General features: G+C 36.0%; 1 protein-coding gene across 7 annotated transcripts in view; it reads left to right on the top strand.

Annotated features, from left to right (window-relative positions):
- The window catches only part of LMO7 (LIM domain 7), a 128,681-nt gene that overhangs the window by 89,282 nt on the left and 12,409 nt on the right, over window positions 1–26,990 (top strand). For 3 of the 7 annotated variants that reach the window (XM_052705807.1, XM_052705806.1, XM_052705805.1), the window contains 15 exons: window positions 397–1,116; window positions 2,625–2,654; window positions 5,280–5,397; window positions 6,523–6,665; window positions 7,934–8,354; window positions 8,962–9,285; window positions 12,418–12,532; window positions 16,760–16,921; window positions 18,228–18,412; window positions 19,055–19,115; window positions 20,073–20,129; window positions 21,828–21,853; window positions 22,164–22,268; window positions 24,013–24,105; window positions 25,535–25,917. In XM_052705807.1, coding sequence (XP_052561767.1) covers window positions 397–1,116; window positions 2,625–2,654; window positions 5,280–5,397; window positions 6,523–6,665; window positions 7,934–8,354; window positions 8,962–9,285; window positions 12,418–12,532; window positions 16,760–16,921; window positions 18,228–18,412; window positions 19,055–19,115; window positions 20,073–20,129; window positions 21,828–21,853; window positions 22,164–22,268; window positions 24,013–24,105; window positions 25,535–25,917 — 2,943 coding nt within the window. The remainder of the gene's footprint in view (window positions 1–396; window positions 1,117–2,624; window positions 2,655–5,279; window positions 5,398–6,522; window positions 6,666–7,933; window positions 8,355–8,961; window positions 9,286–12,417; window positions 12,533–16,759; window positions 16,922–18,227; window positions 18,413–19,054; window positions 19,116–20,072; window positions 20,130–21,827; window positions 21,854–22,163; window positions 22,269–24,012; window positions 24,106–25,534; window positions 25,918–26,990) is intronic. The other 4 variants (XM_052705811.1, XM_052705809.1, XM_052705812.1 and 1 more) reach the window with 3 other exon arrangements.

Raw genomic sequence — 26,990 nt, 5'->3', positions numbered from 1 at the left:
GATATGCAACAGCTAAATGAAATTAAACTGCATCCTGTGATGTCGTGCTTCTTTTTTATTACTTTTTTTGTTGTTTTATTTTTTACTATAGCTGTAGGTTGCTGGTCATCTTCTGAAAATTGTAAATGTGAAAGGATAACATGATTTATAGGGTTTCTGGCTTTGTCTGTGAGCATGAAGTGTGCTGTTTACTGGCAAGTCAGTATGTCTTGCTACCTTTACATTGATTGATGTGCACTGTGCTCTAGTTAGTGGTGGTGAATGCCAAGTGGTGTAATTGTACTGCTCAGGATACTGCAAATCTAAAACAAATGTATATCTCAATACATTATGATCTGCTTGTTTTTTACTAGTTAATGATATTTTACTTCCTTCCTTTTGTTTTATATGCTTCAGTCAGTTTTTGTTACTTCAGGCCCTGCAAAAATACTCTGACTACTTGTCTTCTGAAACGAAGACCAAAATTGATCCTACTTCTGGCCCTAGGCTCATAAAATGTAGAAAGAATATTTCCTTTATACCAGGATGTGATGATGAAGGAGATGCTGAAAATGGATATCCATACCCAGATCTAGAAAACGATGACTTGTTTGTTCGCAAGACTGGGGCCTTCCATATGAATCACGTTGTTCTCCAGGATCCCCAGTATTTCAGAAAATTCTCTGAGCAGGAGCCTCCTCTAGAGGGTGAAATAATTCTGCAACCTCGGGAAGGCCAACCTGTGATTCCAGATTTGGAAAAAGATGACATGATATTTCGTAAAATCCTCTCTCAGAAAAAAGAAGTTCCTTTATCAGGTGCTCCTGACAAGTACCACCCTGCGCTCTTTCCTGATCCTTGGAGTCTTCCAGAAGAAATCCGGTCCAAATTTCTATGTTTACTTGAAAAAAATTCAGTGCCTGAGGAAAGAAAGAGGAGCGGTAGAGTGTTGTCGCCGTCTTCCCACCATAAGAGGGACGATATGCTGGCACGCAAGATTGAATCTTGGAAAGTGGGAAGCAACATGCAACCAGTAAACTTTATCCCAGGTCCATGCAGTGAAGAAGACTGGAAGAAGTGGGAAGCGATCAGGGAGGCCAGCAAAGTTAGACATAAGAAACGTCAGATGGTGGAGAGGTCAGGTTGTGTCCTGCACGGATTTGCTTTAGTTAATTGAACTGTTTCCATCCAGAAAAGTATCGTCTTGTGCTAAGCCATTCATAGAGTACAAATCTGCAGTTTGTTTGTGTCATTCTGGACAAGCTTTTTGTTTGCTTTCAATAGAAGCTTATGACTGCAATACCATATTTTCAACAAAAATTGTGATGGTTTTTGTAGTTTCAGGTTTTCTGCAATTCCAGAGAAAATGCACAATAGTTTCTTCATACACAGCTTTATATGGATTTCTTTCCTTGCTTGAGCAGGAATACTCATTACTCAAAAGGCTATTGGGGGTAGAATTTTTTTTCCCCCCACAATGCAATTGGGAAAATCACTTTTGAGACATATGGATGCTTCCATGACAAGCTCTGGAGGTGAACTTTATGATATTATTGCTTGTACCTGAGTTTAAAAATGTTTATAAATTGTCTTACTGCAGTCTAGAGATGTTTCCAGAGGTTAAAAAAAATATTAGTATTCCTTTGCCCATCCAAAGTCATGACGCATGTAAGATGTGCATCCACATAATTTTTAATTCTATAGTGGCATATTTGTTCTACCAATATTTTCCTTTCCTTTTGTATCTTATATAGTCCTGATTAATACTTCTCTCTAATCCTTTTTTTGGTGTATCCCCACTTTTCTTCTCTGACTGAAGTCTTTTTTAAACACCTACCTAACTCTCTTCAAATTTTGTATTTTGGAAGATTGGAGGGGTTTCCTTAGCTCTGAAAATACGGCATTGCAAGTTGCAGTTCCACCAGCTGTGCCTTCTTACTTTGTGGCTAAGATATTTATGTGTTGCAAGTGGTAGTTTGATGTCATCATACTTAATTTTTAGGGTTTATGCTGTTAACAAAGTGCAGGCTTCACTGAGGAATATTTCTGAAGTGCTTGAAATAATTTCACATTCTAAGCATTAATTCAGTAGAATACTCATATTCAAGAATGCTAAAAATCCTTGAATCGCATGGAATGTGTATGATTCTCCGTTAATGTGTGAAAGTATAAATAGGACATTTTATCAATTGCATATATGACTTGTATTTAGCATCAGAGATGGCTGAATAAGCAAGGAAACAGCCTTTGTGAGCCAGGCTTCTTGTTAGGACTCAGGGATGACTTTAATTTTCATTTCTTGCAAGGAGTATCTTCCAAATGTGCTGTTTAGCAGCACTGGAATAAGTGATGCAGAATTAAAACAAGGCTCTACTCATGCTGTTTTTCTAAATTGAAAGCACTGAAAACTTACAGGCAGCCTTGTTTTGTCAGTTTTCTGCCTGATTTACACATCATGCGAGTCCTGATGTGCTTCTGACTTGTGTGAGATCGCTAATGTGCTACTCCATGCTGGCTGATCCTCAGGCTTTCACAGTTTCCCCTTCACTTAGTGAGGGTGCTGGTGTGCTGCTCATGTGAATGTTGTTATGAGTTTCAAGCAAAACACTGAATCTTTTCTCTTTTTTTGGTTTCTAATTTCTCAGACTGTTTCAAAAGCTTTCTGATGAGCAAGGGTAAGTTCATAAAAGCTTGAAAGATCATGATGCTGTTTTTGCCTCTTGTTTAAATTTGCATGCATGCACGGTAGCTAAAAACTCATGCTAGAAGCAACTTGTGCATGCTGCTTTGTTCTGTGCTTGAGCAGTTTACATAACAAATATAAGACTAAAAGCTATGTATTTTGGTAAAAGTCCTCAGACATGTAGGATTGTATTAGTTATGGTTATCAGGCATTTTGAAAATAGCTCTAATATCTTATTCTATCTGAAGTACATGGTGTTCTATATTTAAATCGAGCTCTAAAGCATTCAGGTAATGTAAAGCAAGATCAGTAAATATTTCTTTTCAAAAACAGCACTGTTAAAATCCTGAAAGTAGTTAATGACCTGCATGTGTATCATGGGAATGACTGAAAAAACTGTTGTTTTGAAATAGGTTGCAATACAATATCAAATGACTCCCTGAGTAAAAATTGCTACTTAATATATCTGGTTGATAGTTTAAATGAGTGTCAAAATCATTTGACCTACTGTTTATTACTTTGCACTGCACATTTTGGCTGTGATGGTAATACAAACTCTAGTAAGACTTGATAATTATTTTAACTAATTTGTTCTGACAAGGTACAGTCTTACTGGAGTTTAACCAAAGGTAAAGTCTTAATAGAGTTGAACCAAAGTAAATAAGTAGATAAATAATGTGAACAGAGTATTCTCAGGGTTATCTGTCTGAACTTTTTAATAAAAGCGGGCTTTCTGAATATTTAATGGACTTTTTTAGACTTGTAATTACTGTATTCTCAGTGGTGAACTGATTGGGTAGTGCCATGTTAAGTTATGTAACTTATATAAGCTTGTTTACAGCTTACTGTGGCTCAAAGAGAAATTTTCCATTTACATGCGTGATGGCATGTGAAGTATTTAGTTAAGCATGGTGCTCTATATTTTCTGAAGAGGAAAGAAAAAGTAAACATATATATGAATATGTGTTTGTATGTTTATTCATCTGTGCTTTTTTTTTCACCCAGAGGCAAAACCTGGTAAATGACTACAGGCTGCCAGGAGAAACAAAAAGTTCCTGAAGAAGTTAGATGTCAGTGAAGGGAGACTCAGTTACTTGTTAAATCTTTGAAGTTAAGAGTAGACTAGAAATTAACATGTACCCTTAATTAGGTTGCATTTTATTTGGGTCTAGATTTTCCTAATTTACTTCAAGCAGATACAGAAATTCAAGTGCAGGTATAGAAACTTGAGTAAAAAACAAGGAAATCCTTGTCATATAAATTTTCTTTAGTGAACTTGGGATGGTGTAAATGCTTACCCTAAGCCATTTCTGTATGCGGTATGACTTAACTGTGAAAGAGAACTGCATAAGAAAGAGTTTCTGCAAAAATGACCTTAGGATTTTTGCTAAATTTGGCATTCTTCCCATTCAGAAAATAAACAAGCAAACAGGGATAATGAATTAATGCCCTAGACTTTTTTTCTAGAGGGCAAAGTCTGAAGTCTTATGTTATGAATATAAGTTGGGCCTGTTGGGAGGAAGTGAAAGAGATTCTTTGTTAATTCAGAGCTCTCTTGGTATGTGGAAGATTAGAGCAAGGTCCTGTGATGAATCACTTTATTTTAACCTGCTTTTCTATCATACCAAAGAAGCGCTGCAGTTTTGAGTTGTATTAGAACTTATCCTAATATCTTTCCATCCTTTAAGTTTTGTCCGGATAAATACAAATGAAAGTGTTTTGAGGAAAAACAATAATCAGAAATCTACCTTTCTTTTTGTCAAAAGGCACAGAGCCTTTTGACAAAACATATGCATGTTACTAGATGTCTCTCAGATTTGAGGTCAAATATGAGTAGGAGTCTTGTCCTACACTTGAACAAAAAGATTTGTTATTCTATTTAAATGGATGAATAAGAGAGACAACTGCAAAGGCTGGAAGCCAGGTGTATTGGGAAGGAAGTGAATTTTGAGGAATTGAGGTTACAGTGAACTAGTAAGTAGGAGTTTGTGGGCAAACTTGCTGACATGTGTAAGAAATTATGAGATGATGACTTTGAGGTAGACTTTCCTAACTTAGACTGAAAGTACCAAAGAGATTTGAGAAGGAATGGTATGCTAGTGGGGCCTGTAACATGATTGATCTGGGTACTTAACAGTAAATCACTGTTCTCTTTTAGCAATGTGCATCAGTAACTGGCCTGATTTTATGATTGTTCTAAGAAATGAAAGAATAGGAGAAGATTCGAAGGCTGTTGCTGAAAAGTGAAATGGAAAGTTTGGCTCTGGGGAGTGGGGAAGGCTTTTAGGCAAAAGAGTTTAGCAAGGTCAGTAAAGAAGTTTAAACAGTAGTAGTAGGTATAAGGAATTAAATGGGAATTGTTAGCGAGAAGCTGGTAATTTCCTTAATCTGAATTTATTTGCTCAAATATGCAACTACTGACTTCAGGGTTGGCAGTAGGTCCCAACCCAGTCTTGCTCATTCAGCTGCCTGTATATTTGCTGCTCTGTTTAAAATAACACTTAGGAATGCTTAGTTGTACTAACAGAAATCTCCTTCTCTCGAAGGTTTCACTTGTGAATCTTGTGATTGTAGCTGAGATGTTATGAAGCTGAATATACTTCTTTTTTATTTCTAGGAGTAAATCTTTGAATGATGTCAGTGCAGAGGAGCAGCAGTCATTGCGCAAAATCCGTTATGAAGAACTACAAAAGATAAAAGAACAGCTGCAAGAGCAAGATCTAAAGTGGCAAGAAGTAAATACTAGTTTTCACTCCTCCTGATGTGTCCTACCAAAGGGCTGGGTGTTGCCAACGTTTAGTACTCCAGAAAACTGTTTTTGGCATGTGTGGTAACTCGTGGTTGTGCTCTGAATTGATGCATTTCATGTAACTATGAGTGTTTTTTGGGAGAGGGTATTATCTGCTTAAGGCAGAATTGAATTTATTTTTAATATTGTTACAAGTTTCTGATCAGTGTTTCACGATACGATTTGTATATAGTGTGATATTACAGTAAAGTCTACAGGCTTCATTTTTGCTGACATAAAATTTAGGACACAGTTTGATTTATTGTCTGAAATTTGCAAGTTTTCTTTTTTTTTTTTTTTTTTTTTTTTTTTTTAATGAAATGTTTGGAATGTCTGAGTACTTGATCCCTTGGGAAAAGAAGGAAATAGTATTTCCTTGAGCAAATTCTTGAGGCTCCTATTCCCCAATAATTCTCTCTTAAATTTAGCTTATAAACTGACATGATAACATTGCACAGATTGTAAGGTTATCAGAAGACCTTTTCTTTTTATTTTTAATTAAGATCTGTGATTACTAATGATTACCAAGTAAAGGTTGAAAATAAAAACAGAGCATTAAGAAAGCACTTTATAGCTGTTTGTTTAGTGCATCTCAATCATCTCAGTTCCAAAATTCAGTACTTCCTTAACTTAGCTGTGGTATTTCATGGAAAAAATTGCCAGTTTGCATTGTGGTTTTACAGACATAGGATATCTATTTCTATGGGTTTTTTTTGTTTGTTTGCTTTGAATTTAGAATATTGTCAAGCTAATGTATCAAGGTAACATACTGGCAATTAGAAAATTCAAATGATTAAAAAAATTCCCACATCCAAAGTCTACCAATACATTCACATGCTATCATATTTGTTTTCAACTCTGTGTAATTGCGTGATGTATTTTAGAGCAAAATTGAAAATGTCAAGGGAAAAAAAGCACACTTATCTATTAGAGGGAAAGTGCATGGAAAAAATGGCCTTGATACAGACATACAAGTAAAATTGGAGCACCAGATAGCATGTGATGGGATGTTTCAGTGGGTTTGCAAGATCTTGAGAAAATCTGATTCTATACACTCATGTGACTCCTGTAGGATCTAGCAAAATGGAAGAATCGCAGAAAGAGCTTCACTTCAGAGTTGCAAAAGAAAAAGGAAGAAAGAGAAGAAATAGAAAGAAGAGCCTCTGAAGTTTCTGATAGGAGTAGTAAGCCACTGAAAGAAATGCAGCAGGAAAGGTAATTACCCTAATGGGAGTATTAAATTGTAGAACTTAAATCTGACTTTTATTTTCCTTTTAATTCTTCAACGGTTTTTACTTGCAAGTTGCAACTGATGCTTTAGAAATCTCAACAGTTTTAGTTCCAAATTATAGTGTAAAAATCTAGGCAATTGAAGAGCAAAATATTGTCTCCTAACACATTGTTTTCATAGAATATTAAACAGTTCTGCTCTGTGATTCTTTATGTCAGCTATGAATGAATGTGAAGTCAGTATTTGTCTCCACTTTAAGGAGTTTAAAACAATAGAAAATTAATCTAGTTAATTTCCTTTTTATTTTTGGATTAGCTTAACTATTTCTCTTCCCTCTAATGTTTAATTTGCCATTCTCTTTGTAACAGGGGATAAATATAGTCAGAGCTGTTATGAATCTCAGGGAACTGTAAACTTCTTTACTTGTTTTCCTCTTTATCCCCAATTTTGCCTCTAGGCATTTACAGAACAAGACTCTCTGAAGAGAGAAAAGTGCAAATTGAGTATTGCAGTACTAAATCTGATTCTTTTTTTTTTTTTTTTTTTTTTTTTTTAAGTGAGTGAATAGCTGAGGTAAAGGAAATATGCACAAGGTATATATTTATAAAGAAAGCTTAGGTAAATCTTAATATTTTGTCTTATTTATGAAGACAGCAACTATAGTCTCTTGAAGGAAAATATGGGTTCAAACTGTATTGTATGTCCAATATTGCCAGCATCTTGAATTTGAAAACTACATGGTAAAGATTATCTCTTTTATTGTTGCTCATTTTTTGTGAGAACGAATAGCAAAAACATAACTAAAGAAAAACACCCTGTAATTTGTTATCTGAAGTGCAGTATGGCATTTTAAGAGAGTAGACACCCTAACAGAAGTATGTATGTGGTTCAGGTGGCCTTCACTACATTCTCTTCTTGACAAAATCAGAATTTCTGAGAATATGCAACTTGAATAGCTCAATTTATTATTTACTTATTTTTACAAAGAGATTGCTGTCTTGGTGGCAACCTTTTAATTTGACAGTAACGTGCCTTAGTATTATGGAAGTGTTGAAAAATGGGTATGTGTGGGTGAGGAGATGAACTTAAAATATATTAGAAAATCAATATTTTTAAATAATGCTATTCATTTCAATTTATCAGAGATGTGTTTCTCAAATTATGCTCTGTTGTGAATATTTAGGAGTCCAAAGCCTTAGATCCTACCTGTCCATCAATTCACTTTGGTATTTTAATGAGCTCTGTCTTACAGGGAACAAAAATATGATGGCAGATGGGCATATTCACTGACTGATGATGTGTTTACTGAAGAAAAAGCACCCACCACACGATCAACAGTGAAAGGTTACCTGTTTGAGGAAGAAACTTCCTATGGCACTAAGGACAGCAAAAGCCAGTATGCTGCGCAGAGAAGCAAGGAGAATCTACCAAACCCAGAGAGCTCTGCCATGCGTGAGGCTCCTGCTGTGTCAAAGAGCCTGGCGGAAGAGCAGAGCTCAGCTCTTTTGTCTACTCGCTACTCGGTGAATGCTCAAACTGGGTCAGCTCAGGTTTCAGCTTCTCTCCCTAGAAGTTACCAGAAAACTGATACCTCCAGGTTAACATCTGTGGTTACACCAAGACCTTTTGGTGTCCACTCCAGAGGAATCTCCTCACTTCCACGGTCGCTCACGGTAAAATTCTTTAGTTCTGAAATTTGTTAATGTTGAATGTCTTGGATGGCTCATTGAACAGTAGAATCTAATGATCTCCTTAACAAAACAAAAGGCACTACTGCTTTTTATTGAAGGCTGTATTAACAGAGTAGGCAATTCTGTCCTTATCTGTGTTACATGTTTACTTGTTTTTATTTACTTAAAGGAGCTTCTAGAAATATGTCTAAAAATACTTTTGGTGGAATAATCTTTCTATTACTTTTAACAAATCTCCTTATTGTTTCTTATCAGAAAACCTGCCTTTGTCTGATGTAATTGTCTGAAATGTCTAACAATAATGTTAAATTAAAATTTTCAGTTGATATAAATTTCTTTGGCTCCACTGACTTTGAAACTGAAGCTTTACTCCCGCCTAGAATTTGCCTGCTCAGTAAAGCACTGAGACACAGAAATTGTTCTGATATTATTAAATTATTATTTTAAAAGTGGGTAATTAGTAGTGAGTACATTACTAAGTGTAGTGACTAGCAGCTGTGTGAAAGGGAGGAGTATTTTGTTAAATATACTGCTGAAAGATTAAGAACTTTTAAAAACAATTTTTACCAAACTGTCATTTATGTTCTAGATGGATGATGCTCAGAAATACAATGGAGAATTGGAAAAAGCTAAAGGAACTCAAACTTTAACCAGCAGCATGTTTTCACTACCAGACTCCACATACTCTCTCTCCACCAGTGTACTCAGAAGGAGAGGTGAGGAGGAAGAAGAGGAAAAAGAAGGTGTTAAGTCAACACCTACTCCTAGTTTGACATTACCTGTAAAGTCACAAGACCGAGATGCTGGAGATAGTATTCTTAAACCAGAATATTGTTCTCCTCCTGATTCTGTTTCACTTGCATCTTCTGCAGAAAATGCGAGTCTGTCAGAACGTGACAATTCAAAATCCCTGGTAAGTGTGGAAATCAATCACTTAGTGTAACTGGATGCTGCAGCAGAGTTTAAATAAATAAATGCCGTTATATCTCATGCAAATATTCTTTAGTGGTAAGAAAATATTCTGTTTGATTTAATTCACAGGAAAGAGAATTTGGGAAGAACACATAACTGGTTCTTCTTTTGAGCTCTTTTCCTATTTTCTACTTGTCTTATGCTTTTATTTAGAAATAAAATTAGAAATAAAAATAGTTATTCTAAATATTCGGTTTGATACCATGAGATTTCTGGCACTTTCCCAATTAGCTAATTGTGCTCACAATGGAGCATGTCAATTAGGTGAATGGTCTAAGCTGCTGTAGCATTCATTTGCACTTTTAAGCAAATTGGTGGTGGAAAAATAAAGATCAGCTTTTCAAAGGCTAGCCTTAAACATTAATATCACAATGTTTTGGTTTTTTTTCTTTACAATCAATTGTGACTTAAGCCTTTTTTTGTTTTTGCAATTGTACACTTAAAATTATTTTAATTGTTATTCACACTGAATTTAAAGAGAAATCACCGCCTTTTGTACATGCTTATCCAGGAGCTGGTTCTTTCAGTGCTTTGGTGCTACTTCAAGTGATCTCATATATCACACTGGAAAATGAACAGGAATAGCTCTAATTGTCACCACCTTCCTGCAATCTGTATTAATGTCATTTACACCCAATGACAAATGAAAGATGAGTTCTTTGCATTCCTGATGTTGCTGTACAAGTGAATTGTCAGTAGCTTTATTGGAGATCATAAAACCTTGGATGCTGATCACTGAAATCACACACTGTGTTTTTGTACATTCAGTCATTTTGAATCATCCTTCCTAATCACCTGTGGAAAAAGTAATGCCTTAATAGTACTGATACTCCGTAGCAATTGCATTGAAGTTATAGTTTTCTGAAACTGTGATTTTTGAATGAGGAAAGAGATCATGACTGTTTTCTTAATTTTTTTTTGCATTGTAGTAAAAAGAAAGCAGAGAAACTGCAATTCTAATCAGTGAAAGCATAGTTTAGATATATGTTCTTTTCATCACTTCAAATGAGAGCAAAATGTACTAAATTCTTTTTTTTTTTTTTCCCTCTATGATTGGTCACAAAGATATTAAATGTCCTGCCTGTAAATGAGGAATGTTTTTTGTTTTTTGTTTTTTGTTTTTTGTTTTTTTTTTTTTAAAAAAAAAGCTACTTGTGTTGTGCATCATACAAACTGTAACTTAAGGAATGCAAGTTTTATTTGGCATGTTTGTAAATCATTGCCAGAGCTGAGAAATTGATATAATTCACTAGGCAATCAGGGCAATAATGCCAGGTTTGTAAAGTACTAAGTATCTTGGAGATGACCTGTCCAAATTATGAAGCTCAGTATGCAAAGTTGCATTACTCCTCCGACAAGGTAGGTTTGAAAAATAACTTTGTTGGGGTGATGGAAATAAAAACTGATTGTAATTTCCAGGAACACACTCAAAATTCAGAAGCTTTGTACATGCTCCAGTCCACTGTGCTCACCTGTCTGTAGAATACCTGTGAACGTGTTGTGTTACTTGCTTAAGGAGTTGATATGAATAGAAAAAACAGGAGGTCTATTTCAGTGTGGAAACTTTTGCAAGCTAGGAGCTGTTTGTGATAGGACAAGAGGGATGGTTTTAAACTGAGACAGGGGAGGAGCCTTAGGTTAGATATTAGGAGGAAGTTTTTCACTCAGTGGATGGTGACACACTGAAACAGGTTGCCCAAGGAGGTTGTGGAAGCCCCATCCCTGGAGGCATTCAAGTCCAGGCTGGATGTGGCTCTGGGCAGCCTGGTCTGGTGGTTGGTGACCCTGCACATAGCAGGGCATTGAAACTAGGTGGTCATTGTGGTCCTTTTCAACCCAGGCCATTCTATGACTCTGTGACTTGGAAGTTTCAACCCTGGGTTGTGATGAGGAGTGTTTTGGCTTGAATTTACCTGTAACATAAGGATAAACCTCAGGTTTATTGCCTTGAAATACTGCTGTCTTCTGCATCCGTTGCTTGGATACTTCAACAGCCTCCCCTGGCTGCTTCCTGTCCTGAGATTCCAGCTGTTCTCTGTGTGCTGTGACCGACAGAGAAGTCTTGGGGAATGGAGTAGGGGTATAAACTTATAAATACTTGCAGTTGGAGAAAATGAATCCCATCCTTTCAGAGGATTAGTTCGCTAGGTGACTAAAATGTAAATGTACACTTAGTGCATGTGTGAGTGTGTGGGGTCTTCTTGGTGTTTGCATTAGAGGAATATATCTATTGTGTTTGACAGAAATCTAAGGTATTTTTCCTTTTTTTAACAGTATCAATTTCTTTTTAATGAAGTGAATAGTGTGCATTTAGATACTTTAATTGTTTTTTAATGAATTCACATTAAAATGTTAATGTATGCACCACATGTTTATAATATATTGTGAGATTGTACGCAAGCGTTCCAAAATATTCCAATTCCATATTAAACATGTCTGTCGTTTAAAATGTGAATGTCAGGTTTCATTCTGGTTTTGAAAGCATCTTGAAATTCCACTAGATTGGGGAAAACCGGATTTTAGCTAATTTTTGAATTACTAGGAGCTCCATGACAAAATCTATGGATAACTCGTAGCATTTGGCACAAAATTAAAAAGTTGATTGTTCACCCAAGTAAATCTAGATGCAACATTGAGCCTGAAGGATACTGATGATGGTTTGGCTTTTTTTCTATACTTGTATTTTACTGATGATCTGTCAGAAAGCAGTGAATTCCACAAATTTACAAGGTGGTCCATAGAGACCCATTTAAATATTTTAGTTTCCTCACACTATGTTTTGTAGCATCATTTTATAAAGCATTTGAAGTGAGAAATGTATGGCTAAGTTTATTTTAAGTGAACACAAAATACAAAAGAAAACTGAAAACATCCATTTGAATAAAAAAAAAAAAAAAAAAAAAAAAAAACCTAGTTAGTTAACAGAGTTCAATGCTGTTTCCTTTGTCAGTGATGCTAATAATAGATGATTAAAGTGCAGATTGTGAGTCGCCTTGCTTATTTAGTGGATAAACTTTCCCTCATTTAGATTCCTGTGATACCAGATACTGTAGTGTCATGTTTTATTTTTCAGGAACAGTACAGTGAATTGAGAATCAGTATGAACCAGAGACCTGGCTACAGTCACAACTTTGGGTTTACAACAAATTGGACTTCTTCAGGGGCCTTAGTACAGACAGTTGAAGAAGGTAAATGTCTATTTAACTGCACAAACTTCATTCTTGTATTTAGTTTGCAAAGGCTTCTGAACTGTGTACTTACTGTATGCTACAGATGTTTCAAAAACCTCAGGTAGGCAATTGAAAAACTAATATTTTTTTTACTAATATATTTTGGTCAGCCCTCATCTCTTGAAATAGATTTGTCAGAATATTAAAAGGCATTTTTCCAATCAAGAATGTTTTTATGATGTGAGAAAGGTATAAATGGCTCCTTTCAGCTTATTTTTAAGATTTTCTCTGCATGTATTTGTAGAACAATTGAATTGTAACTTGGTTGGGAGTTAGAAAGGTAAAATAAAAATAAAAATACTTAGTCACATTGGATTTTGGAGACAGCTAATATTTTTTGGGTAGTTGCAACTTCTAAATTGATTTCCAATGCTTTTTTTTTTTTTTCTTTTTTGTTTGGGGGAAGGGGGGGGGGGGGCTGTGGGTCAGGGGGTGTAGCTGGATGTAGTACTCTTGGCAGAAAGGATATTTATTTATTTATTTATTTATTTATTGGTGCAGTGAAGCATATGTAATAATTATTATTAAGTCTGAAGTTTCCTTATAAGGAAAAGTTTGGTTTTCTTAAAAATAAAACAAACAAAACAGCCACAACAGAATCACATTATGGTTTTTTCTTTTTCTGGACAGTGATCTTTAACGTTGTTAGTAATACTTAAGCAATAATTAATTGTACCCTTTTTATGTCAAATGTTCATCTTGAGAAAAGAGAAATAAGTGGCAATTTCTCATTTTGTTAACCCTCGTTATGCTTCCCATAGAGGACAATATGTAATTTAACTGCATTTACTGAACACCCTTGATTTTCGTTTTAAAGTCAACTTATTGACCTCTCCTTGTTACAGCTGGGCACTTTGCATAATTAGATTTTAACTGTTAATAATTGCTTTGTATGAAGAATAACTCTCCATTTACTTTTCCTGCTGCTAGGATTCTGTTTTAGTTTTGTTGCTGGGAGGAAAAGACTGTTTATATTCACTGCAAGCTGTAAACAAGAAACTTAGGGATACTGAATATTCCTGCTTGTCATTCACAAAGCACTAAACAAGCTCTATCTCTTGGATCTGGAAGCAAGGAGAATATTAAGGTCTTGAGACTGTTACCTGGCTTATGCTGTATTACCATTCTCACAAGGAAGGTTGGAAACTATATAGATTAAACAGAGGCATTTTAATGGGCTGCATCTCATTGGTATTTTCATCTATAACATATTTTTTTTTCTCTCAGCAATTGACTAATATTGTATCCTTAAGCAGTACAACAGTCTGAGTGTTTGCTTAAAGGAATGACAGATGAAAGAGACGGACAGGTCATTGAGGAGTAAGATGTACTTCATCTGAGGGGTCCTGAATGTTGTGTTTCCTGCTTCTAAGAATAAATAATAGGATAATACTGGTTGGAAGGAACACCTTAGGAGACCACTTAGAACAATCTCCTGCTCAAAAAAAGTACCAAAATTGAATTCAGATCATGGTCCAGGGCCTTATCCAACAGGGTTTGAAGCCCTTGGAGGATGAAAACTGCTTAGGTTCTCTGTATTGTCACCCATCTGTTTGTTCTTTGTTCTGTCCTGTACACTGTAATGTCCCAACTTTGTCACCAGGATACTGTGTCTCATGTCACAAACCGTATTAAAGTCGAGGTGGATGACATTCACCATTGCGCTCTCATTCGCAGAACTGATTATTTTGTTGTTAAAGACACCCAGATTCAGCAAGTGTGATTTGGATCTGCAAGTGCTAGCCAGCTGCTCCCAATCACCTTTTTTGCAAGCACAGAAATAACTTCAGGGAAAGCTTTCTCTTGTTATTGTATTTGTTATCCTATCTAGCCAAATGATTTTCTTTTGGTGATAAACTACACTTATATTATTGCTCATAATGACTCTGCATTCAACATAAGCTTTTCCTTCAAGTAATTTTTAAGAAAACTATTTGGCAAGTGAAATTAACCTTCTATATGTATTCTCAAAAAGGTTATTAAAAGTTAAATTTGTAACATGTTCCAGTGAGACACATTTGTTACATATAAAAGAAGATTGGTTGTTTTTTACAGAGATCTCCAGCCTTTAACCTAAAAATTACATAAACAGGAAGCCCTGGAAAGTCATTAAATCTTGATGTTGTTCTGCTAGCTTGCCCTCTGCCCTCTGTAATCTTTATTATTTCAATTCTTTCACTTTCACACACCCTACTTGCTATTGTTTCTTGAGATTGCATTGAACACTCACTGGCACGTAAGATGTAGTAAATTTGCTCTGCTTCCTACGTATTCTTCCATATGTGAGAATATGAGTTAGTATTTATCTGTAGTAGTACCTGCAGCTGGGAATAAGTTAGAGATAAACAAGTGTGTGCGGAAAATGGTTTGGATATACTTTTTCTGGGAGGAAAATGTGAAATCTTAAACTTGCATATTTTCTGAAAACCTTGATTTATAGCCCAGATATACTTTTCTCATCTCTGAGTTGGGTCTCATCCCAGTTGACCTATTTGAGTTACATGGTCACCTTTTTGGCTCCAAGCACTCATTGTGCCACAAAACAATTCTGAACCTGAGGCCTTCCGTATATTTTGAATGTGAAATTTCATCAATGTGTTCAAAGTGTATAGTACTGTCTTAAGTGGTGACATGAGGCAAAATTCCAGATGTTTACTGAACATCATTGAAAGTAGTACTTTCAATGGCAGTATCTTCAAAATCACATTCAGTTGGATCTTCAAAGTTATTAATTCTTTAACAAACTAATGACATATTGGTTTTTTTTTTTTTTTTTTTTTTCCAGTCAAACCTTTCTTTTTCCAAAAGAAAGGTCTATTTTTTATTTTATACTAGTATTTAAAATAATGTGTGTGTTGAGAGTTTTGCTGGTAACTGTTAATGGAGTATCAGTCCATGCTTTAAGAATGCTCAAGAATAGAATATGGAGCTGTGCTCTTCCATCATAGAGTCATCATTTCACTTTTTTGTGTACTATGAAGGATCATTGCTTAGTTTGCTATTAGGAAGCATAGTTTTCCTTCATTTCACAGTGTTCTTGGGTGGTAAGAAAATCAAAGCTATCTGAATCCTTAGTGTGTGATCTAGACTTCAAACAGCATTTTCCTAGTAAGTTAGAAGAAGGTTGGAATGAAGCATATGGTGTCTAAATGTACTGTCATGTTTGTCTATAATATAGTATTGTTCTTGGTATATTTTGAATAATGTGTGCATTTCTCTACTTAATCTGGAAAGTGCTTTAGTTGTGTAATCTACGTTTGTTCTGCTCGGGGAATTATTCTCAGTGGAAGAACAATTCAGGTATAATTCATAAAATTGTACTTTGGGAAGACTGTTTCTCAACTTGCCTGTTTTCTGAAACAAACAAACAAACAAAAAAGAGAATGAGAAGGCTTATTAACTGCTTTTGTATGCTCTCTGTCCTTAGGCTAGATTACCTGCCAACACGTAGTAATAGGTGAAAGAGTATAAAGTGCATCCTGTCTTGCAAAATATCAGTAAAATTCAAAGTCCAAGTTGCAGTAAAATTTGTAAGTGGCTTGTACCCACTGGCAAAATAAATACAATCCAGAGAATTCTAATAGGACAGCACCCAGCGGTATCTTAAGTGAGTCTAGTTACCAGTCAATTCAGAGCTAAAAAAGTATTTTAGCAAAGCAATATAGCAATCTTCTTGTCAATCAAGCCCAGAAAATGTAAATAAGAATATGAGAAAGCTAACTCATACTGAAATTAACAGAGTGGAGTCTGTTTTTTTTTTTTTTTTTTTTTTTTTTTTGAGGGGGGGGAGGGGGAGGGCAAATAATAGGATTATCCAAACATAAGCTGAATTTCAGCAAATTTCTGCTATAGACAGTGTAGTGCTGCCTCTCTCTGTTACTATTCCAGATTCTAAAGATTGAGGCAGAAGTGGGCTAACCAGAAACCATTTGTTAAATGAGATAGCCGAAACATGAATGCTTGCAAACCCAGAAAGTTCTTCGTATTTATGCATCAGATTTCAACACTACATTAATATTAACTGATTTTACTGACCTTATACTTGCAGTGTGGTCAGTTTTTCCTAAGACTTTCTGAATACCTGCCGATAAGTGTTTCTTTGACTGAGTTATTTTTTTTTCTCCCTGTCATAAATATATGTCAATAACTGTGATTAGAAACATTTTTTTCTTCTGTTTTCATCAGGTAGCCCTGCAGCACTTTGTCAGCTGCAGGTAGATGATGAGATCATTGCTATCAACGGCACAAAGGTTTCACAAATGGACCGTAGTCAGTGGGAAGAAGCCATCACCAGAGCACTAGAAACTGGAAACCTGGTCATGGATGTTAGACGATATGGAAAGAATGGTGAGTTGTTTCATAGGCAGGTACAGTACGCTCTGTAAGGCAAATAAGCTTTGTCTCTGCTGTACCTGACAGCTGAGTCTCCTTATTACCCTTACAGCAGTAATACGTATCTGAGCTAAGTAGTTTGCTAGTGTGTCTGTTGCATTTTAACACATCTTAGCTTTTTTTTAACTGCTCGTGCATTAGAAATGTTTTGGCAAACAAATCTACTAAACATTAATTTACTTACCTCTGTCTGGCGCTCTGACCTGTTTCTAAGAGGAGGTGCAGTTAATAAATAAATAAAATGCGCCACCAGCACACAAGGGAATGTGAAATTTTATTTTTTCTGCCATTAGTTTCTAGATTATAGGATTAGTTTCTTGAAGATAATTTTTAAAGCCCCTGTCCCTTCTTTCCTGTTTTCTTCAGGGAGGGTTTTTGCTGATATATGAGCTTGTAGTTGATATAGCTCCTCTGTGCTGAGTTTTGACGGTTGACCAAAACATTGTGATGCTGTAATCTCTCCAGAGTGGTAGTACCCATCCAGACTTCCATCCTGGCTGAACTTGTTGAGCTCTTCAAGCTCGCTGAGAATTTGATCAAGAGTTGGAAATATGACTAGTGATTTAGTTGAATGTAGAACATCAAAACATTACTTTACTGGGAAGTGAAGTAGAATAATTTACCAACAAATGAGGAAAAAAAAAAAAAAAGTGGGGCAGGAAGAAGATGAGTAATGCCTAATAGCATAAATTAAGTGAAATTGTTGCAGAAAAGCTAACTTAGTAAAATTTAAGGGATGGGGAGGGGTTTGGGGAGATGGTGTGATGGACATTAAATGAAGATGGTGATTTTTATTTTTTTTCCTTACCTTCATCAGTTTTTCTAGTTTAGACTACCTTTTTACTTTTTGCCCTGTGTGTTTCTTGAGTAGCTTGGACATGAAAATGACACTTCACTGGAAGCATGTAGTGTATGATTGAAACTGTACCTTGTGTGAGTAAAGTTGGAAGAACTTTCTTGATCCTTACTAATGCTGATGAAATAGTTTTCAATGAATACTAATTACTCTCTAATGTTGAGCTGCTATAGCCCCATGTTAGCAGAATATTTGGTGAACTCTTACGTGGCTTCTAACTAACAATTGTATTTTTGGGGAAGGCGGTCTTCTCATAAATGCCCTTTGTCCTGTTTCCACAAATTCCATCTGATTTGTGTCTCTCCCTCTTTATGTGTTTCCTGCGTTATTTTAATGTGTTTTCGCTAACTCCTGTTCTTTGACATTACTGTCTGTGTTAATTTCTTGATCTCCACATACCAAAAGACTGGGGCAAAGACCAGCCTTCCCTGCCACATGTAAGGCATAAAATCCTCAATCTCACCAGTATGGGTACCAACATTATAGGTACATCTGATAATAAGTGGATTGATGCAACTTCTGGAGAACGCGTTTCAAGTGTCTCGACCATATCAACAAAAAGAGAATTCTCCAGCAGTCTTCAAAGTTCTGTGAGTGTGCGTTCAAACAGTTTTGGGATCTGGGGGGAAGAAGTAAGTGAAAACTGATTGCCATGAGGAAGGGGAGAACGGAAAAGAAGAAAAGACCTTAGAAATCTTATTTTTAATTTGCATTGTTAATTCTAAGGAACATGCAGGTTTTTGCAAGTACAATATTAAGATGCTCTGAGAACTTTCTACTGTGTTCATGAATTTATGAAAAGTATTAAAATACTTGAAGATTATAGTTCAACTAAAACATATAGACTGTTTATTCTTTAGAAAATCATATTATCTCCATTGTTAGTGTAAATGAATGTTGCAGTCCAGAGGAAAAAGCGAGTATGTGCTTTCAAATGACTGGCAAATAACTCCCAGCTTGCCAGTGGAGTAGCTGAAATAAAAGATCTTGGCTTCTTTCTTGCAATATCAACTACCAGTTCACAGCTGGTCATTGATCCCTGCAAAAGCTTACAGTCATTTTATCATATAATCTACTCAGGAAGTTTTAGTTTTGTATGCTTCTGTTGAAGTTCTTATATTTTTGAAATGTTTCAAGATATGCAGTTCCTATCGGGGCACTGTTTAATTGAATAACTTCTGCAAATCTAATAAGCTTGAGCTCTGTTTTTTTTTTTTTTTTTTTTTCCCCAGGGTACAGGAACAAAATTGATAAATGGCATGCAAGGAGATCTTGGATCTAATGAAGAAAGAGGTAAACTACCATTGCTTTTCATCTTCTAATTGTATGGGTTTGGAGCAAGCACAGATACTAAACCTGTAATCATTACAAGCTTTGTACGGTGGCTTAAATGAGATCTTAATGAACTAAAAAGGTATCACAGATCTAATTGCATCCAAACTGGGTGTAACTGGCTTCCACAATATTCTGAGCAATTGGAGACCTGACAACAAGGAAGTGACAGATCCTCTGTCTCAGAATTAGTTGTTGTAAACTTGCTGTAGGGATAGGGATGGAAAAGCAAAAAAAGACACGGAATTTGTTATAATTGCTACTGCATCATGTGAAGCCTGATTTAGTGTGAATATCAATTTATTTCACTGCTCTGGAATAGAGTGAAATGAGTATTGTGGGTTTTCTATTTCATTTATGAGGATTTTGGGAGAGGTGACAGATATTGACAGTGGTTATTTTTATTGGTGTTTGTTGTTGTTGTTGTTGTTTATTTTTATTCCTGAAGAATGATATTGATGGTTCTAATATGAATAATAATTAGTTATGATGCTGTGAACCATTATAATACTATCTGATGACAATGAAAGAAGTCAGGTATGTAGACTTCCTAATGGAACAGAAATTAGTGTTTCATTGTAGCTTGCATGTGCATGGTAATTTACAAGAGATTGGCCAAAAGGTCATTTGCCCTCTGAAGATGCCTTTCAGATGACGTTAAATTGTATTATTGTTATAGTTGGACAATGTTAGGTATTAAAATGAAATACTAATCAGTGTATGATGTAACCAACTAAAAACTGTATTTATGAAAGATTAGATTTTCTTTATTTCAGGGGCTTGTTTTTCTTTTTTAAATGACGTGGCTGTAGACTGGAGGTGTAATACACATTTGTTATCCAGTGGTGATAGTCATTTAAAAGAAAAACAAAACAGCACCTCATTGATTTGTTTGTATTCTCTATATTTTTCAAATAGCATCTGAACCTATTTCTTTGAAAAACTTAAAAAGACGGTCACAATTTTTTGAACAAGGTAAATCGAAGACCTAACATTTCATGTACTTTCATGAAATTGTTCCTGCTGCACACTCTTCCTAACCATTCTGGTGCTGGGTACTCTGCCTCTTCAGCATTGTTTGCTACAGTTATCTTGAAGCAACGTAATTCATTTCCCTTCTTTCCCCAGGGTCATCAGGTTATTCTTACAATTCATGGGTCTACCTTTGTGGTAATGGGTCTTTGTGTGTTCTCTTATATTTATAGCTTTTTTTAATCTCTTATATGTTGTTCATATTTCTTTTATACACTGGGTTGAGAGCAAGATGGATAGCACTCTGTTCAGATTTGCTACTACCTACAAAACAGAATACTATTGAACATTCCAGCAGAGGCATTGTGCAGAATTCAAACAGCTGTTATCAAAATACTTAACTCTGAATTTGAGTTTATTTGGAGTCGTAGCTGTGCACATTCTTCAAAATTGGTGGAAAGCAGCAGTAGCCGACTCTTCTCTATGTGGTGAAGTCTCTAGATCTTGAAAAGGCCAGTATGAATTTTGAAATGAATCTTCTGGCTTTTGAAGATAAAATGAATAAATAAACAAAAATTAGGCACTCAATTTTGGTTTTGTAGGTTGCATTTTGGTGTTCTGCATGTCACAACTCACATACTTCCACTACTGTATGCCTAATATTGTCTTCAGACTACGTATGCCTTGCTTTTTATTGTAGCCTGAAAGTGAAATTCTGGCCCGCTGGAAGTCCAGTGTGAATTTTGCCAAAGATTTAAGTGGAACCAGGGCTTTGCCTCAGTGATAATGGCTTTCATTTGTTGAGAAGTGATATGTGAAGTGCTGCAACGTATACCTGTGTTTGTGGTTTTGTGATTCTTTTTGCTATATTGTATTTTGATAAGGTGATATTCTGTTGTTGGTTGTTTGTGGCTGTTTTTTAGGCTATGAAAACTGTGTCTGAATTGTATAGCAATACTTGTAGTATTTCACTTCTGATTGAGGGGAAGGAAAAGTATGTATTTCTAGAGTATGCACTCAATGCAGTTTTGCTTATTTTTTGATTTCTTTAACATACTGATATGAAAGAATTTTCTTTTTAAGGCTGTACAGGCTAGCATAGTCTTACAGGGATGAGAGGAGATGTCCTTTGTATCCTAAATTAAGGATTTTGCAATTTGTTGCATTTATGCATTTTTAAGTGAAATTTGAACAACTAAGTAACAAGGATACTAACAACAAACAAAAATAATTACGTAAAATGATGCTTGGGGAAGGATTACTCTTAACTTAGTGCTTCTCCACATTTTCTCAAGTTTTAATATATCAGCACATTTATATATATATATTATAAATATATATATATAATATATATATATATATTTTAAGTAATTTTGGCACAAGCTATATCCTCAAATACTGTATGGTTTGAGGTGAATGGTGACAAGCTTAGCAAATTCACATGTACTTTGGAGAGCAGGAAAAAAGGGCAGTTGGAAACAGTCACCTACATTAGTTGAAAGCACCTGGTGTATTCTGAGCTCTAATAAGTGCGTAGTAGGATCAAATGCAAGCATGGCTTACTATTGAAGCAAAAATTTCATTTGAAGTTCAGACTTTCTACACTTGGATAGGTATTAAAGTAGTTAGTATTATTCTAATAATTCCTATTTTTTTGTTGTTGCTGTTTTCTGTTTTCCTTTCTACTCCCAAATCTGACAGGAGGCCCGGAGCCTGCAATGCCTGATGTAAGTAGTGTTTACAAACTACTAATTAGGTGCATAGTTATGGTCTTTTCTAGAAGTTGATTGCTTTCTATTGCTTTTTTTTTTTTTTTTTTTTTTCCCCACACTGCTTTAAAATTCCAATCAAATCAGGGTACTGACATATTTAATGTGTAAAACAATGGTTGCCTACTGTCCCTTTGAGGAGACTGAATTAGGCTCCACTCTAAAGCTGTAGTTCTTGTAATGGCTTTTACTTCTCATTTTAAGTTAAAATGTAGAGTGTTGATCACATGTAGTAAGATTATATTAATTCATTTGCGTGTTGTATTAGCTCCCAGTCCCATCCATTAGTGCTCCAAGTCGTAGGGTTTGGGATCAAGAAGAAGAACGAAAACGACAAGAGAAATGGCAAAAGGAGCAGGATCGTTTATTGCAGGTAATATTAATCTTTGTGACTTTGTGTGTGGTAACCATTAGAGAGGAAAACTTCTCTTGACTTCTGTGACTCTTACTGATGGCAGAAGGAGACTTCCAGATACATTTGCTGGGCTGCACAATCGTATACACAATTTTTCAGAAAGAAAAGAGGGAAATGCATTAGTAAGTTTCACAAAATCAAACCCAGACTGTATATTCACTACAGCCAGAAGTGCTCAGTCATCAGAAGGCTGATTTGCTCTCATTGGCAAAACAATTTACAACAAGGCAAAACCTAAGTCATTTTTTGAATGTATATTTTATTTTCTTGCAAGAAAATTCTCTAGGATGAGTTTTACCATCCATTCAAGACATTGGCTGCCTTCATCTCTGAATATAAAGCAGTACCATGGTTAGATGCCTGCTAGTGTTCTAATGTTAAGCAGTCAGCTACTCATTTGGAGTCAGCTTGGTTCCCAGTACCTCAGAAAGCCAAACCATCTGACTGGTGCAAATTCACCTCGATAATCAGATACCGGAGATGGAGGAAAATGTTGCAAAAGGCATGAGCAATGTTTGCTGTCTTAAGATAATACACAAAAACCAAGCACATGTTCCAGGCTTGAGCAGGCTTATGCTTCACTGAGCTGAGGTCTTTACTGTAAGATGTGTCTCTGGAAATTAAATTATGTATGTAAGGTCTGTTGGCTAGCAGAAGCATCAGTAAATCTCATTTACTCTGTGCAAGCCATCTTAAATAGCATTTAAGCATTCAGCAGTAAATCATGATGACAAAACACAGTTTAACTATTCTCTTGCTTTTTGGATGTTTCAGTTTTGTCATTCCTTTTCGCTTTCAAAATCCACAAGGCAGGAGTTGCGACTTATAAACATATTTGTGATATCTGTTATGGCTTGGGTGCACAATTTGGCATCTGGAGAGATGCCTGTAAGGAATATAAGCCTTGGCTTCTCTTTTATTGAGAATAGTTGAATCCCTCTGCCATCACTTCTCCTTGTTTCCTTTTTTCACACTTGAAAAGTTAAATTTAGCCAGAGTAATAATGCTATTTCTCTTTCCCATGATCTTATTACTTATTTAAAAAACAGAGAAAGGAAGCCAAGTCTTTATTTGCTAATTTCCAGCATCTTAGAAGGAACTTTTGCAATTACTGCATATTTTGCTTTTCCCAAGACTGAGATGGTGGTTGACAAACTCAGAAAAATGTTTGCTGTGTACCTTGAGTAATGCCTTAGGAGACTGCATTGATTTCATATTAAAACCAGTCATAGGACAAAACTAGAAGTCCAAAATAGGCTTTTGTTCAGATGAACTTTCTGGGAGACCAAATGTTCTTACTGAAACCAAATTACTGCCTCATATTTCACTTAGTCATTGCTTTATATTTGTCATATTACTCTGGCCAGTTCCAAGTTAAATATAATTACTCCGTAATCAAGAAATATTTTAGATAGCTTAATTCCCAACTGAACAAAAATCAGCTGTAACGACAGGGAATATAGCAGATGTGAGGTCAGTTGTTATGAGGCTTATCATGTAAGAAGCCTAGATTCTCTGAAATTGATGAGTGAACTCCTTGTGATGGTATTTAAGCCAGAATGCAATTCATTTGTGGCTCATCTAATGTCCCAGAGGAGCTCAAGCATGTTTATACCAATCTCATTAAATAAAGAGTAGAATATTTTAATGCAATTAAACCAAATTCTTTATTTGTGTGTTTCATTTCAATTTAACCTAATAGGAGAAATACAAACGGGAACAAGAAAAACTGAGGGAAGAATGGCTACGAGCTAAGCAAGAAGCTGAAAAAGAAAACTCCAAATATTTAGATGAGGTAAGCTGTTAGTATGGCATCACTTTTGTCTGTTCAGTTTCATGGTGGCTTTTTAAACTACTATTGGGAAGATATACACATACAAATAATTATTTTATTATGTCATTTATCTCCTTGTTTTGGAACATAATTGCTCCTAAAGCAAAATGATTGTCTGTGACTTAACAGAGATTGGTAAAATGCAAAGAGGAAATCAAAATGGAAGGAGTTCATGGATTTGCTAAGTAAATAACAGTGAGGATATATTGGCAAAATGTTACAAACTGTATGAATTATCGTGACAAGAATCAAAGAGTCACCTTTATTGTATAATATTTACCTCTCAGTATTACATCTTGAAATTTTGCTTTAGTACTTGATCATTAGGTGTGTTTCTAACTTCCAGGCTGTTTGCTGGCATTCAGTTTCTCCTATCTTTGGAGAATTTACATATCAAATCAACTTCAGCTTTGCTATCATATATTTTAAAACTTTGAATGTGTGTTGTTTCTTTTGGCTGCTTATGAGAACATAGTTCTTTTGCTGAGCATAGGAAGTATCTGTGATACTTCTTCTCTTTTGCTACATGAACATAGCTTCAGGCACCCCAGCCACATCAGCTGTGTTCATGTTGTCATGAGCATCAAGACTTTATGGCATAGGATTTCAATACTGAAAAAAACTTGTTAGAGCTGTTCAAAGACTTTGCTGTACAGGAATGTAAAATGCTTCATCAAAAAAAACAAACAAACAAACAAACAAAAAAACCCAAAAAAAAACCATTAAAATTTTGGATGCACAAATCCTTAACTGGCAAAGAGTATTTGTTCCCTATAGTTAAAACTTACTTTGACCACTGAAAGACCTTTTTCATGTTTGAGACAAATGTTAGTGGTAAGTCAGATACTTAACTTTGTAATGGCAGGAGAATATAGGAGGCTTGGGGGTTTCCTCCACATGATGATTCCTGTGAAATACATTGGTCAGGTACACACTTGCAGTAGATGTCTTAGGTAGGTCTCCAGTTTGGGAATTAAAAAAAACTAAAAATGTTTGGTATCATGAAGAGTTTGTTTTTGGTGAGGATTTAAGTGGAGATGGAACGGAATGTAAGAAGTGTTCTAAAAAGCAGAATGTTTCACATACTTGTGGACAGACTGCCAGTGATGCTTGCTAGGGCTGCTGTGTGGAATGAAGCTCATGCATTAGAAGAATGTGCCAGCAGGCACACATTCAAAAAGAAACCAAAGTACACCCTGTCTTTTGCATTTGAGAGTATTCGGGATGCTTTTTATACCAGCCTTCCCATGTAGAATAAATAACCTTTTCTGATTCAGCAATCTGACTTTTTTTTAAAAAAAAAAAAAAAAAAAAAGGCACCAAAAAAACCCCAACAACCAACACACAGAGCTCCATCCCCTAAAAATGTTATTTCTTTTATCTGCCACAGGAACAAACTGTTATAACCTCAAACATGATCACAGTCTCTGCACGAGCTCCATCTGCCTCCAGCTGGAGGGCAAGCCCTGAAGTGAGTACTCCTGAGGAGCCAGAAGGAGATGGAGGAAGAGAGCTGGCAGCACACTTGCTGGCCAGGGAAGAAGAAAGGAGGCTTCAGGAGGAAGAAGAAGCAGCCCTGCGTGTTGAGCGAGAAAGGGAACACCAAGAACTAGAGCTTGAGAGACAACGTAAAGAGAGGGAACAGCAGTATGCTGAGGAGCAGAGGCGGCGGGCAGAGATGGAGGAGCAGAGGCGGCAGGCAGAGATGGAGGAGCAGAGGCAGCAAGCAGAAAGGCAGAGGGAAATGTCAGTGGAGTCATCTCAGTACCAAAGGTCTGCGCTTAGAATGAACTCTCCCTTCTGCATAAAAACTGAAATACCTTTCCAAATGGAGTTCATGTCTGGAATATGTGCATTCATGTCAGGTTCTTACTGTAGATTTACTAGTGCAAGACACTACATGATAACCTAATCATATTGTAGTTCAGCAGTAAAATAGTAAAGCTATCCCAGTTTTGCCATCCTTTGCTCATTTTGTAAGCACGATCATAATTACAGGTGACTGAGTTGGCATAATTTGAGCCCCACCATTCCTTAGTCTCTTTTGTTGCAAACCACTTCTTTACCTTGTGCAGACCAGTTTTCTTTTGTGCTCTAAGAGTATAGAAATAATTGTGTCAATGGTTTACAGGCTGGTTCGGCCCAGTTCTATGACTAGAGGGGAGGAGAGATTTTGCAAAATCCGCACCTCCGGAAAAAGGGAACAGGGGACCCCAAAAATAGTTAAAAACAGCAGCAATGATCTGAGGAGAAACAAACTAACTTACTAAATATAGTATTGGAATGCAACATAACACACCGTAATACCATACAATCAGAATTGAAGCTAATAAATCAAATATAACGAGAGAATGTCTGAAAGGTGGATAGGCCTCACCACAACGCTGAGGTGAGATGCGCAGTCCAATTGAGCAGCAGGGAGACAGGAGGAGAGCCCATGAAGAAGAGCAGACGAAAAAGAGCGCGTCAGGTGACCTTGCCAGGAGTTGTATCTCCTCTCTGTGTCCACAAAGTCCCCTGGGGAATGTAGTTCTTCTCTTCTGGGCAGGTACCCAGGAATTGAGCATTAACAGTTAAGCTCCCAATGCCCCACATGATGTTATGAGGTGGAATACCGAAAACCAAGAATCACAAAACTATGACAAATTGCACATTCATTTTGGCATTTCAGCTGAGGGAAGAGATTTAGAAGTGAATGGATGATAACTTAAAATTCTGCAGCCTGACTGCCAGTGCTCATTGCTATAAATGGTATTGTATTACACAGAGCATCCTGCTAAGACTGAATAAAATGCTATTCTTTCTTTCTTAAGGTAGAAGAATCAGGTATGAGATGAAGTCATTCC

Source organism: Tympanuchus pallidicinctus, unplaced genomic scaffold, assembly GCF_026119805.1.
Source record: "Tympanuchus pallidicinctus isolate F22 unplaced genomic scaffold, pur_lepc_1.0 scaffold6, whole genome shotgun sequence".
Taxonomy (NCBI): domain Eukaryota; kingdom Metazoa; phylum Chordata; class Aves; order Galliformes; family Phasianidae; genus Tympanuchus; species Tympanuchus pallidicinctus.
This window is presented reverse-complemented; position numbering and strand designations above follow the sequence as displayed.